This window comes from Dipodomys merriami, unplaced genomic scaffold, assembly GCF_024711535.1.
Source record: "Dipodomys merriami isolate MVZ:Mamm:240054 unplaced genomic scaffold, mDipMer1.0.p SCAF_10, whole genome shotgun sequence".
In the NCBI taxonomy this organism is placed as follows: Eukaryota; Metazoa; Chordata; class Mammalia; order Rodentia; family Heteromyidae; genus Dipodomys; species Dipodomys merriami.
The window spans coordinates 41,319,585-41,334,374 of NW_027202271.1; the positions used below are offsets into that span (position 1 = coordinate 41,319,585).

General features: G+C 30.8%; 1 protein-coding gene across 4 annotated transcripts in view; it reads right to left on the bottom strand.

The window, feature by feature from the left end:
* The window catches only part of Cep290 (centrosomal protein 290), a 67,815-nt gene that overhangs the window by 37,549 nt on the left and 15,476 nt on the right, over window positions 1–14,790 (bottom strand). For 2 of the 4 annotated variants that reach the window (XM_069989461.1, XM_069989469.1), the window contains 13 exons: window positions 14,014–14,123; window positions 13,086–13,859; window positions 12,810–12,902; window positions 12,449–12,533; window positions 11,774–11,916; window positions 9,210–9,374; window positions 8,460–8,609; window positions 7,507–7,622; window positions 5,841–5,943; window positions 5,528–5,758; window positions 3,563–3,736; window positions 2,071–2,182; window positions 589–794 (listed from right to left, as the gene is read on the bottom strand). In XM_069989461.1, the coding sequence (XP_069845562.1) occupies window positions 589–794; window positions 2,071–2,182; window positions 3,563–3,736; window positions 5,528–5,758; window positions 5,841–5,943; window positions 7,507–7,622; window positions 8,460–8,609; window positions 9,210–9,374; window positions 11,774–11,916; window positions 12,449–12,533; window positions 12,810–12,902; window positions 13,086–13,859; window positions 14,014–14,123 (2,462 nt within the window). The remainder of the gene's footprint in view (window positions 1–588; window positions 795–2,070; window positions 2,183–3,562; window positions 3,737–5,527; window positions 5,759–5,840; window positions 5,944–7,506; window positions 7,623–8,459; window positions 8,610–9,209; window positions 9,375–11,773; window positions 11,917–12,448; window positions 12,534–12,809; window positions 12,903–13,085; window positions 13,860–14,013; window positions 14,124–14,790) is intronic. The other 2 variants (XM_069989477.1, XM_069989487.1) reach the window with 2 other exon arrangements.

Consider the following 14,790-nt stretch of genomic DNA (forward strand, 5'->3'; position numbering starts at 1 on the left):
CTGATATTTATACTTTGGAAAACATAAATTATCAAGGTAAAGAATCATTGTAAGTATTACATAATCATATATTAATATCTGAAAACTATTTATTGGATTCTGACCACATTAAAAAAATCTAAAGCCTCCCATTAGAATGTAAAGTTTCCTCCCTGCTCAAGGGTGACATACAAATTTGTGAAGCATTTAAAAACAAAACAAACACAGAGACTATAAAGTTCATGAAAGTGTAGTTTCTTATGTCTCTGGTTTCTTGCCATAGTATCACCTCCCAAATTGGGTGTGGTATATAATGTAAGGTAAATAAATAATTAAATGAAGGGATGGTAGTAGAAGAAAATTTCGTTAAGTCAATAGTTTATTATTGTACATTACAAGTAATGTCATCAAGGAGACAAAAAATCACAGAAATACCTGTTTTTCATTTGATCAATTCAGATCTTAATCTTCTATTTACCTATTACAGGAAACACAAATGTAATAGGAATATTCTACTTCAAAGACAAAAACAAATCTCTTAGTAATACAATGTCTGCTACAACTAAATTTTTACCCTTTGATTGCATAACAAAATTATATATATCAAACCTCAGCAAATTTGGTTTCCAATTCAAAATTACGTTCTTCCATTTGCTTTAATGAAGTCCGTACGTGCTCATACATTTTTTGACAATGTTCAGCCCTCTGCCTTTCATTTAATTCCTTCATTTCCAACATAGTGATTTTTTTTGAAATAGAAACAATTTCACTGTTTGTCATAGATTTTTTTGCCTTATCCATGTAAGATTCATTTCCTATATGTAATAAGATACAAGTAAATGTCTTGCTATTTACACCATAATTATATATAAAATAAGTTAGATCTGTGTTTTATGAAGTAATATAATTCAAAGGAAAGCTCATTTTGAATTATAATGAATTTTTTTATATTTATATCTTGCCTGTCAGATGTCTATTCTACTTAATGTATGAAACCATGTTCTTCATCAATCAAATTACAATCAAAAGACAATTCCTCAAATGACTTTTCATTGAAATAACAGGGTAGAGAAAACTAAGAATGTAGAGATGTAGAAAACTAAGAAATGATAAACATTTTTTATAAAGCTGAATAAGCGTCAAGAAACATTGCAGCAAAACAGTGTTACTTTGTGAATTGCAATTGCTTTATTTTTAAAGTATAACAAAGCAAACTAAATATATTCACAAACTACAGACATTACTTGTCTTATTAACACATGTAATATCAAATGTTGTATATTCTTTTATTAGTTATTACACTTTATTCATATATATATATATGAGTAAAATTTGTAGTTAAATAAAAAGAAAACTAAAACCCTAAAATATCGTGAAAGAGTATCACTTAGGAGTGTCATTATTTAGTTATTTTGACAGTGGAGGAAGGAATTTCATATTTGCATAACTGACATGTTCCAGAAACAAAACAAAATCAAACATGATAGTTTTGTTTTGTAGAGACACAATTAAAGTTTGTACGTTTTGGGTGGCCATATCACCTAAAAGAATAAGCAGTGACACAGTTGTAAAATAGTCTTTTATAATACCAAGGTCTTTTGTACCTGAAGTCTGGGGTTTGAACCCAGGACATCAGGAGCAGTAAGCAAGTATTGTAGTAGCCCCTTGTTTTGTTTTGTTCACAATTTTATTTTGATTAATATGTGATTCTCTTGCCTCAGCCTCTTGATTAGCTGGGATTAGAGTACCTGGCATTTCCTTCTAATTTTCCAGCTTTATATTTTCACACTAATATATATCTTCTAAATAAAAACCAAAAAATCTATTGTCTCAGTTTCAAAAATACTTCAATGTTATTCATGTATTTTCAAAACATATCTCAGAGTATTATAAAAATATATATCATATAATCTATATTGTATCATTAATATGTTATTTATCATTAATTAACTATTAAATGAGGCTGAGGTCAAGAGCTTATTTCTTTAAACAAAATGTGACATTGTCATCTGGTATAAAAATTTATTTTAAATGAAAAATATTCATTGTTAGATTATAATCATTTTGTATTATCACAGTAATAAGACTTACCTAATTTAGTTTCTTGTTCCCAGGCTTGTTCAATAGTGTGCAGTTTTTCCCTGGTAATCTCCAGTTCTTTATTTACACATTCCATTTGTTCTTTTAAGGATGCATTTTCACACTGAGTAAAAGATAAAACTATAGTGTAATGTCTTATGTAGTATCTACTAAAATTCATAATGTAGTTTTTCCAAATTAGTTTTCTCCATCTTTTTCTAATATAAAATATAATTTGAAAATAATCACCAAAATCTTGTGTATCCAATACATTGCTTTAAACATCTGAGCACTAGCTTCTGCATTAAAGCTGTAAGGTCATTTGCTTAACCTGTGATATTTCAGGAACCCCGTCTTTTACAAACTAGTGCTTACTTGCCCATTCACACAAGCACTCAGTAAGTGTTCCCTTACATGGCAACAGTAGCAGGTGCTACAGGTTCATAATGGAAAAAGAATTGACTAAAGTCTAGATAGTAAAGGCTTCTCAAGTTGGTGTCTCTGGGTATGTACATATAGCAAGAACTGGGGAGGTGTAGGGAGGCAGTAGACAATAAAAAGAGAAACTTACAGAAAATCCATTGTGAAATACCAAGAACCAGAGAGGAAAAAGAAATCAGTCTACTGAGCCAAAGAAAAATAGACAGAGGCATATCTAAGTAAGAGCGGTTGAAAAGTGGTCTTAACCATCAAAGAAATATTTCAGGTAAAACCTAGTCACATGTGATCAGAAATTGACCATGAAAAGAGCCAAATATTTACAGCACAAAACAGTATGAAATATTAGAAGGGTGAAGAGAGCAAAACTGCTCAACACAGTAAACAATTTTGAGTGCTAGTTGCTCAAAGCCTCAGAAGCAAAAATAAGAGTGAAGAGAGTATTTATTAGCTTATCCAAAATACTTGGCATGTGAAAGGCTTCACAGGTTTAGAGGGTTTTTTGTTGTAGTTATTGTGTTTTTCTTTTAGAATATTTGTATAGTTAAGCATCTCTAATGTGAAAATCTGAAATAAGGAAATTCTTTCAAATCTGTAACTTTTTCTGTAGTGATGCTCAAAACTTGTACTTTTAGTGGAATAGCTAGAAAATAAACTAATAGGTAATTTTAATACTAATATAAACAAGTTATGGAGAATGAAAACATTGGGGGAAGGATTAAAGAAAAAAATTGGGTAAGGACTAAAGAAAAACAAGCCATATAATAAATTATTACTGTTAACTAAATCTACCACAAGGAACAGAATCCAGTGACCATGAGAAAACTGTTTTGGAAATAGAGAAAACTGTTGGAGAAAGAAATGGAAACTTCTTTATTTGATTATAACACCCTATCTGAGACCAGTGATAGAACTAAATTTTATAAATGAATTATACCTAAATTTCCTAAATTTAAACCTAAATTTCCTAAATTTATAGAAGTAAAAACAACCTTTACTAAATAACTATTTGTATATCCTTAAGGTAAAGTCACGTATTTCAGAATGTTCAAGGATCACAGTTTACCTCTAGGTGTTCCAAATTACTTGTTCTTTGAACAAGCATATTATCTTTTTGAAGGATGTCTCTGTACTTGGCCGTGAGTTCATTGTATTGTTTATTGGCTAGTTCTAGTTCAGACAAAGACACACTATTATCTATAACTTTTTGCAGAGCTGCGATCTTGAAAATGGCCATTTCCTATTTAAAGAAGATATAATGAGTTTGTTGGTATAATTATTTTCTGGTAAAGCAGACTTTTGACTTAAAAGCAAAATAGATTTGAAAGTCATTTAAAAATATATATAAGAGTCTCAATACAAGAAGCTATTTGTAGCTCTACCATAATTTGCAAGTTTTTTTCTTTTTTTTTTAATTGTGAAAATACTATACAGAGGGGTTACAATTACATGGGCAAGATAATTAGTACATTTCTTATCAAGCATTGTAGCCTCCTCTTTTGTTTCCCCTTCCCATCCCTTCCCATCCTCCCCCCAACCCCCCACCTAATCCTCCTTCCCCCCCTCCACCAAAGTTGTAAAGTTCGTTTTCTACATAACGACTTATACATCTCATTGTTGCAATGGGTCCACCTGTATCCCTATTTAAAAGATTTATTTTTTCCCTTCCCCTCCACAAATTATACCGACATCAAATACAGTGAAAGCAGGAGTTATACCGTGGGGGAGGGACATACAAAGCAACAATAAATGTGTTAGAAACAATGGCATGAAAGAAAAAAATATTCAAATACATATCTTAGGGTTCATTTCCCTAACATCAACTTATCTGACTTTTTCTGCTTGACTCAGACATATACTGCAAGTTTTTATTTAAATTTCCAAAAGTGAATTCTTTTTATAACTCCTAAGTAAATTAGTTATAATAAAGAAAATTCAAATAATTGTACAAAGTGTAATAAATAGCAAGAAAATATATCACATATGTCTTTGGATTTTTTTAAATTTCAGATTATAAATCAATTAGAACTTTAGATAGTTAAGTGTTAAAATCTGCATTATCAACAGTCACATTTATAGCTTAGCTGTCTGCTAAGTGAATCAAAATAAGTGAATCAAAGTAGCTCTCTGTTCACATTATGAAAAAAAATTCTAACACATGCTGGTAGCTTATTAAGAAGCAGTGTAAAAAATGGAATTCATGAGGTAAGAAAAAGAAAGGACTTAGTTATGATTCATTGTGAAGTATAATAGTGCTGGAAAAATATGTTATTTACTTCATAGCTCACTGTGAGCTTCTTTTCTTCATCTGAGCACAAATAAGTGACCCATAATCCTTTGACTATGGAACCACCCTAAACCAATTGTTATGTTGATGAATTTATCCAGGAAAACTTGAGGACTCTTCAGCTTTGTCTAGAATGCGTCTTCAGCTTTGTCTAGAATGCATGAGTACTATAGGACAAGGACTGTCATTTGGAGACTCCTGCCATGACATCCTGCATGTTGTCCAGAGGTACTCCTTTTTCCCTTTCAATCTCTCCCAGCTCTACTTTGATACTTTGACTTACTTAAATAAATCCTGGTTAAACTTCAAAAAACATTCACATTACATCAAAATTCTTGACTAGAGCATGGGACACACTGAGGAACTATAAACATAATTTGGGCATTAGGTAAATTAGGGAGTTATTTGTCAAATGTTTAGATAAAGTCATTTTGGTATGTCAACAAATAAGTTTTGTATTGTTGAGATGTGTAATAAAACTATTTAGGAGAGAAATGTCTACAATGAAAACTTTCTACAAAAAAAAGCAACAAAAACATGAAATAATGATGTCAAGTGTCATTCTAGTAATAGATGTTGGGTGTTCATAATTTTAACCTATTTGCAGCATGTATATATATATATATATATATATATATATATACACACACACACACACATATATATGTATATATATATACATACATATATGAGAGAGACAGAGACAGAGAGAGACATAAAGTCAAGACTAAGTATCAGAAGTACCTTAAATCTCTGTAAACATCCAATTTTCTCACAAACTTCAGCCTCCATGGATATTAAGTCATTCTTTTGTTTCCCATTTTCTTTTCTGAGGTGTCGTTCCATTTCTACTAAGGTTGTATATTGCCTTATGAGTGACTTTTCATTCACTTGTAAAACAGTGATTTTTCTACTGTTCTCTGAAAGTGTTTTTTTCATTTCATCTGAATCCATCTGAAGAGCATTGAGCAAATTCTGCACAAAACACTTTGACGTTACTGAATCTAGTGATTTCAGTATGAAAACTGTATACTGATATTAAAATAGCCTTACTTACATTATATTCTTTTACTTTTATAGCATCTTGTTGAATTTGAGCCTCCAGTTTTCTCTTTTCTTCTTTTATCGTTTCAGATTCTGTTTTCCAGGTCTCTTTTTCACTAAAAACAAACAAAATTCATAAAGCAATAACAGTAGTAAAATGATGATATAGTAAATCCAATAAAATGGTTAGTTATATGAAGACTTTAAAGTATGGAAATTCTAAGTTTTCTTTTAATTTGTTTAAAAAGAGACATCCTAGAGATTCAGTATCTGATAGACAAAGAGTTAACATTTTCATTCAGTTTTTGAAGTAAATGTAAAGTAACAAGTTATTATCAAATTATTTTTGGTTTTCTAATTTGCAATTCTGAAAATATAATGGTCTATTTTAAATCCAAACATGAAGTACAGACGGTAAATAATTCTAGACCATCTTGTTCCAGAAGATAAACCAAGGTTTTAAATTTGGTTCAGAGACTAATTGGTTTTTGTCAAAAGGATATAAAAATCTGTTTAAAGGGTACTCACTAGCCTTAATACAAAAGAATAATAACTGCAATTGAGTCCTTACTCCAAACTAATTCAGGAATCAAGTGTCAGCATTCTGACCCAATTACCACGGATTACTTGAAAAATGTTTAGAACATCAACAATAGAAATAATTAGACTTAAAAGAGTCGTTTAAGTGTTTTCATCCTTAAAAATATGTAATGGAATGCACATATTTTAAAACTTGATTTACCCTCTTCATCATTTTTATATATGTTAAAGCATTGTGTTGTACACCGTAAGTATATAAAAATCTTCTCAATTCACAAAGAGGTCATTGCCTATAGAAGAGATATTCCACAATCAATTATAATCTGTTTGGTATTAACCAATTAATGATGGTAGTATCATTCTCTTTGGTACTGAATGGTTGATATTTGGACACATAATTTAATTCTGGTTAATGACATCTGAATCCAAACCTGCCAGATATCTTGTGGGGGTGGGGTTGGGGTGGGGGGAAGAACCAGACAAAAACACTTAAAATTATGTGGAAAATACCACCTTCTCTTTAGTGAGTGTGGTTTCATCATCATGATCTTTTACAACTGTAGTATTAGCAAAGTAGGAGATAATAGCAATCTACATTTATTGCTGAATCAAATGGTAGTTACCTTAGTGCCTAAATCACTCTCACTAGGTATTCTAATTCCCAATTCTTACCATGGAAATCATTCTTTTGAAATAGAGGAGATGGCAGAGTTAAGGAGAACTGTTAATTTCCTTCACACAAATATAAGAAGTGATTAAAATGATAATGAATGATGCTGACAACAGTGGTTATTCACAAAATATTCATGCGTGCTATGTATTACTCTGGGCATTTTCACATACTCTTAAAAATATTACTGTTAGAAAATTTTAAGGAAAGGAAATGAAAACACAGATTAAGTAACTTGTTCTGTCTTATACTAGCAAATGTTAAAGTCTGGTTTAATATTTAACTAAGCCAGTGTCAGGACATACAAGGGCTTGTGATCAGTGAACTATTTTATTTAGATAAATATTCCTGAAAGCAATTCCTAGCATTTAAAAAAAGAAGAAATGACAAAATATCTTTATTTTTCATGTTACTTTCTTTATGAAGAATATACTGCAATTAAATTTATGAAGTCTTGCTAAATATATACCTTAGATATTCTTTATATAATAAACTTTGCTGATGACGAATTACTGCAAATTTTCTATTATAGTCTTCAAGAGAGTCTTCTAATTTCTTTAAATTTTTTTCTTTATTGTCTAGTTCCTAAAAATCAGTTCAGAAACAAGAATTTATTACATCACAGTGCATTTTGAGTTTAAAGGTATAAACTCATCTTCCAACAAGATTATAAAAAGTACAAAACCACATCAAATCCATAATCAGGATAGATTATTTCTATGATTATTTAATCTAAATTAATCTAAAATGATAAATAAAAAGTGTACGTTAGTGGATTACCAATGTATATTTCAATAATCTATTTGTAAACATTTCATTATAAGGCATATAACATAAAGCAATGTGACTGCTTTTGTAATCATGTTGGTAAAGTACGTATTAAGGTATTCAAACTTCAAATGTAATAATGAAAATCACCTTTCATTACTCCTTTTACAATGCCCATAACATAGCTAGCAAATTGAAAAACAAGCAGAATAAAGTTCAGTAGAATATTTTAGTAGAATATTCTATTTAATGGGTTAACTAATAATAAAAGAATAAAAAACATAAAAAGATAATTTGGTTTAAAAACTTTTAATGTGGTTAAAAAAATAAAATAATACCTAATGATGAAGCTAAAAAGCTCGATCACATTATTCTTGAATTGCTTTTCTAACAAGCAACATAAAAATACAATTACTAATCACTAATTTTAGTAGCTGCTTGTTGTAATACCTGTGAACACCATGAATGAACATGCATATGAAGAAAATATATTACTATGCTTCTCATGAAGATGAATGGACTAAAGTTTATACTATTCAAACTACCGTAATCCACTAATAATATACCTCACGTTAAAGTACTCAAAGGAATTCATGCAAATTAAGATGATATCCATTATTTTTTATTTTTATATACATAAAAAATCTGCCATACCTGCAAGAGATGTATTAAATATTCATTCTGAGAATTAATGATATTGGCACTAGATGGTGCTATCCCATCAGGTAAGTCTACTCCTTTAAAAATGACATTTGATCCTTCTGATTGTCTTAGAAGACTGGTTTCTTTCTCAAGATGTTCTATCTGGAAACAAACAATCCAAGGATAAGAACCACATTTTGAATATCCGAAAGTAAACTGAAGCAATAACCTCATACTTTCCTTACCTAAATTAAATTCCATTTTGTTAGTTAGAAGTACCTAATATATCTAAGACAGAAATTTTGTGTTGGTATTTATATAATAAGGCACTTATTTTTCCGCTTAATTTTTATTCATTTGTGTTTTGGTTTCTTATTGTGCCAGTCCTGTGGCTTGAACTCAGGGCCTGGGCACTGTTCCTGATGCCTTTTGTTCAAAGCTAGTGCTCTACCACTTGAGCCACAGCTTCAGTCCTGGTTATTTGGTGGTTTATTGGAGTTTAGAGTCTTACAGACTTTCCTGGACAGGCTAGTTGCAAACCACAGTCCTCTGATCTCAGCCTCCTGAGTAGCTAGGATTGTAGGTGTGAGCCACCGGTGTCTGGCTTCCACTTAATTTTTATAAGAATACTCTCAAAAATTTTTCTTAATGTTGAAAACTTCAAGGGACATTTTTATTATAAGGCAGTTCTTTAAATAAGTTCCCTATAAATTCTCTTACATTCTTATGTTTAGCACATTTTTCTATTTAATATATTCTCACCTTTAAATTTGCCTTTGCCAACTGCTGAGAATAATTTATAGCCTCCTTCCGAGATTCCCTGAGTTCCTGTCTTAATTCTTCATTCCTTCCAGTAAGTTGATCAACCTGGGCTTTCAAATGTAGACTGGCATCAAAGATTCCTTCTGCATTCTTTGATTCTATAGCCTAGGATATTTATATTATATATTAGAAATATAGGGGAAAAAGTAGATTCATAGTAATAAAAATTTACCTTTAATAAAAATTGACATGTAAGCATTTTTCTATTTTCATTGTCATGTATATTATTTCACTTTATTTAAAGGTATGAATTTAGAAAAATCTTTAACATATACTAACCACAATAATTACTTCATTATAATAAGCAACTCCAATTTGTTAGTAGGTTAGCAAACTATAAAAATCATCCACATAGGAATAAGATAGTAAGGACTGAAATAATAATATCTCTTCTTGGCTGGAAAAGTGATTTAAATTGTTTATATCTTCATTTCAGTGTTTCTAAAGAAGCAGAAATAACGTCAGCTTCGCTCATTCCACAGGGTTTTAGTCAAAATTAAGCAACAGCATCTGAATTAAAAGCCTAAAGAAAAGAATAGCTTCTACCATCAGTTAATTGTGGTTTCATTGCTTCCTTTCCACATTGTCATCTTAATAAGGGCTAAATATGATAAAATTATGCAAACATAATGAATGGGAAAAAATAATACATTAAATATTAAGATATTATTATAATGGATTTACTGTCTGTAATTCTCCAACAATAGCATACATAAATATACCCACACATAACATACTTACATAGTGTGTGTGAGTGTGTGTGTGTGTATACGTAAAACCTGGGACTTGAGAAAAAATATACAGAAGTAAACTGTTCAGTTCAAGGCATCAACTGGTTCACACACATTTTATCAAATAATTTTCTGACCTTAGCAAGATGTTTAATGTCCTAGTGTCATTCACTTTCTGCTATCAATTATAGTGTTACAGAAATAATTTAACTACTTAATTATATTTTCAAAAAAAATTCAATGATAAGAATAGTTCTATTTAAGCCAGGCACCAGTGGCTTATGCCTATAATCCTAGCTACTCAAGAGGCTGAGATCTGAGGATCATGGTTCAAAACCAGCCCAGGCAGGAAAGTCAGTTAAGACTCTTATCTCCAATTAACCACCAGAAAACCAGAAGTGGTGCTGTGACTCAAGTGGTAGAGCGCTCACCTTGAGCTGAAGAGGTCAGGGACAGTACCCAGGCCCAGAGTTCAAGCCCCCATGACCCATCAAAAAAAAAAAAGAAAGAAAAGAAAAAAAAGAATAGTTCTATTTAAACAAGAAGTCATTTGGGAAAAAGTTTAACAACCTTTACTAAACTTGGTCAGATAATGAAAACAACACATACTTAGGCAGTAGTATAAAATATGTATTGTATTTAGGCTTATATAACAAATACTTATTAATATTATGGAACTTTTAAGTATCTACAATGGAAAAATAGCAAATTCCATATGGCTAAAATCCTTCCTCGGGCAATACACCTTTAAATATTTAAAATAAATTCCTTGTATTATACTTTCAGGGCTGTGGGATAATTCAAAGCAGATCTACCTCTCACAAATACAAAAGGAGTAAAGAAACTAATGAATCTAGAAAATCAACAAAGTTAACCAGTCTTTGAAGACTAGAAAACAGGACCATTAAAGTTCAACTCTCATATTTAGTAGTTACAGGGACTTATGATTTTTCTTTTTCTTTTTTGTCTTTGGTGCAAAAACACAAAGTATCCTGTTTAGAAAAGCCCAGTGAGAAGTGCAAGCCAAAAAAGAGCTCTGAATTCTGTATTAGAAACAACTGCTTAGCTGGGCACTGGTGGCACATGCCTGTAATCTTAGCTACTCAGGAGAATGAGATCTGAGGATTGCAGTTTAAAGCCATCCAGAGCAGGAAAGTCTGTGAGATTCTCTATCTCCAAATAACAACCAGAAAACCATAAGTGGTGCTGTGGCTTAAAGTGGTAGAGCACTAGCCTTGAACAAAAAAGCTCAGTGACAGCCCAGGCTCAGAGGTCAAGCCCCATGACCAAAAAAACAAAACCAAAACCAAACAAAACACCAACTGGTTGCAAGCTGATCTTCGAATCAGAAGAATATAGATGACAGAATAAAGTGAGAAAGAACTTTAAGTCAGATCAATAGCAATTACCTAACTGGAAAAGAAGAGATCAAAGAGTACCTAAGAACCTATAAGCTAATATCAAACTGCACATAAAATAGAGTACTTTTAGAAAGAAGGCAGAAAAAAATTGAAGGAATAATGGTGGGAAACTTTACAATAATAATAGATTAAAGATGCTCAGTAAACCTCAAACAATATACATACAACCACATATTCAACCTTGGTATATTATAGACAAACTGGTAAAAATCATATATAAAGAGGATATATTAAAGTTCAATTGACTCAAATGCATCGAAAACCATGGAGACCAATATGTAATGGAATATCATCTTGGAAGTGAGTCATGATGTAGTCAAAGATAGAAATTACAATGATAAAAGTGACTTACATTAACTAGTCTTTCAAGACTAGGGATAATTAGAGATGTTTCTCCTCCTTTAATATCAGGATCCTTCTGCATTTCTTTTATAGCTTGTAATATTTCTTTCATACCTGCTTCAAGTTGCTTATTTTCTTCAAATAATTCTTTTACTGTAATTATATTTTGCACTTATTGAATAACTAGAACTTTTCTACAATTTAAATTATTGTAACAAACTCATGACAAATAATTCACTGAAAAAATACACTGTGAAATGAAAATATAAATAAACCAAAAAATTCAACTATAAATCCAACAAGAAATAGTTGAGTTACTTGGCAGACTTATTTAAGTCATGTGCATTTATTTATAAATACCCCTAGCTCACAGCTAGAAAAAAATAACAAACATGTCTTTACCTTAAATAGGCTTTATATTAAAATTTTTTGTTTTCTAACTTCAGTTTCTTTAGGTAATATGATGACTAGACATAGGTCACAAAAATTAAAATTAAGATCAGTATCAGACAGTAAATATAACAAGGTAAAACTACTAAATGAGTGGCAGAGACAAAGTGACCTATATTATAGAGATAATTAAGGATAAACAGGTTAGACAACAGAGAAAGTATTAGTTTATTGAGATCTAAAATCTTTAGTGTAGGAAAAACAGGTATAGAAAAGTAAGATAGTAGAAACTTACATTTATTCTGAAATTTAGCTATTACTGTCTTACTTCTTTCTAAATCTCTTTCCTTTTCAATTAGTTCTCTGGAAAGAAATTCATTCTGAACAAAACAAAGAGAATAAAATTGATGTGTTATAAAATATCACACGTTTACAGGTTTTAAGTTACAAACAAAATTTGAAAATTAAACTAACACACCAAAAATGAGGCTATTTAGATATAACAATTATGAAAATAAAGAATACAGGCCAAAAGAGATGGTGATCTCCCTTCCACCTCTTCATCCCACAACCCCTAGAAAAAAGTAAAGAAACATAATGAAGGTTTCTGTCTTTAATATCACAATCATTTCTCTTAAAGTCTATCTTTACACTACCTGTTCTTCATGAATTCTATGACGTTCAAGTTCTATCTCTGCATCTCTACTCTGTGCTTCTTTGATCAATAAATCCTGTGCTATGACTTCATTCTAAAAAACATTTAACATATTAGCCAAGTCAGGTTCATATCAAATCAATTTCAGTTTTAGACTTTTGATGGAATGTGTATAAATTGTTACTGGGTAAGTAAAAAATTTCCTAATTGTTACAGAATTTGGTTAGCAAAGTAATGAAAAAGTTATCCACTAAATATAATTTTGAGGAAAGCTCACCTGAGATCTAAGAAATACTAATTCTCTCCGTAGCTGTTCTATAAGACTTTCAAGTGGATCTATCTGAGAGAATTTTGACTGAGCAGCAGTAGGCACCAAATCTGAGCAATTAATTTCAAGCTTACTTTTCAAATTCTCAGTTTGTAAGGATACTTTACTTTTTCTATTATCTTCTTTCAAACTGAGATCAGTGTACTGTTTTGGGAAGAGAACCTGTTCATCTTCTGATGCTGCCATTTGTATTTTAACAAAGTCACCACTATGGTCATAGATTTGTTGACAAAATACTTCAGATTTTTGCCTAAGTGATAACTTCTGCATTAAGTCTGAAGCTGTTGGTGAAGCTTGGAGAGATGAATTACTTATTTGTATGAAGCTAGTCTTCTCTTGTGCTGGGTGGCTTACTGGCAGTTTCTTCATACACTCATTAGAAAGAGAGCTTAAGTAGTCAGTTATATCTTCATTGCTCTCTCTACTGAAGGTACTGACTAATGATTCTAGATTTCTTAAAGATTGTAGACATGGTGCTTTAAAAATCTCTCTTATTGTAATAGTCTCTGGAGATGAATTATTATCTTTTATTTGCATAGATGAAGAATGTCTGCTTAGTGAGACAAAAGGATCCACACCACTTGCTACACTAGAGTGAATTTCAGGCAACGTTCTTGATATTGATTGTATGATCATGTTCTCCTCTGTCTCATTCTGATCTGATGGTGGAATACTGAGTGATGAACTCCTATGCAGCAGCTCTATTTTATCTGAATTCTCAATCTGTATTCAGAGTAAATAATGTCTCATTAATCAAACTTTGTATCAACAGGTTACTTAAGCAAGCAACTATAAAAGAGCAGAAGTCCAAAATGAGATAAAGGGAGAAGAAATGAAAGCACTGGTGACATTTCCTTTCACTATTTTTGCTCTTTACCTTCGATTGTGCTTCACACATACTGAGGTTCACAAAGTTCAGTTTTCTATTTCCTATACCTTCTTCTTGAGAAAAGTTTTCAGTTAGTTTCAGGTCCTCAATGGTTAATCCTATAATTTAAAAAATGAACAAATTAAAAAGATATTTTTCTTTAATTCCAATGATTTAATTCTTTGAAACTAGAACCAATTTTAATCCAACTTCTTTTCAATCCACATCTTTTAATAAACTATTAGTAAAATGAGGACACTAACTTGATTTTCATCTTCTCTATTATTCTTTGCCCATTATGTGTTTAAACTAGTAACTAGTAAGAACAAAAATAGAAATTAAAGAATCAGGAATTATAAGTACACTGCTGATTTTACTAATAAATTATAGTTTCACTTATCTAGAAAACATCTGCTGTGTGCTAATGACCATAAGGCTAAAAACCTAAAATCTTACTTATTTCATAGGTGTAATAGTAGACCTGAGCTAAATTAAAAACAATATACCTAGCCTCTAACAAAGAAAGCTCTGCAATGATTATTATCAAACTAAACTACAATTTCCTTTATACAAAGATAAGATAAACACACTAAAAATATAATGTAAATTCAATAAAACATGATTTTTACTTACAAAAGGTATCAAGAGGGAATACCCCTTAAGGAAAAGGAGCATATTAAGAGGAATATATATTAACATAAAGTTGCCAAGCTTTATCATTAATTACAGCATAGTGGGGTTTATAGAAATTAAGAAACTAATCCTATAAACTTGTCAAAAATCCAT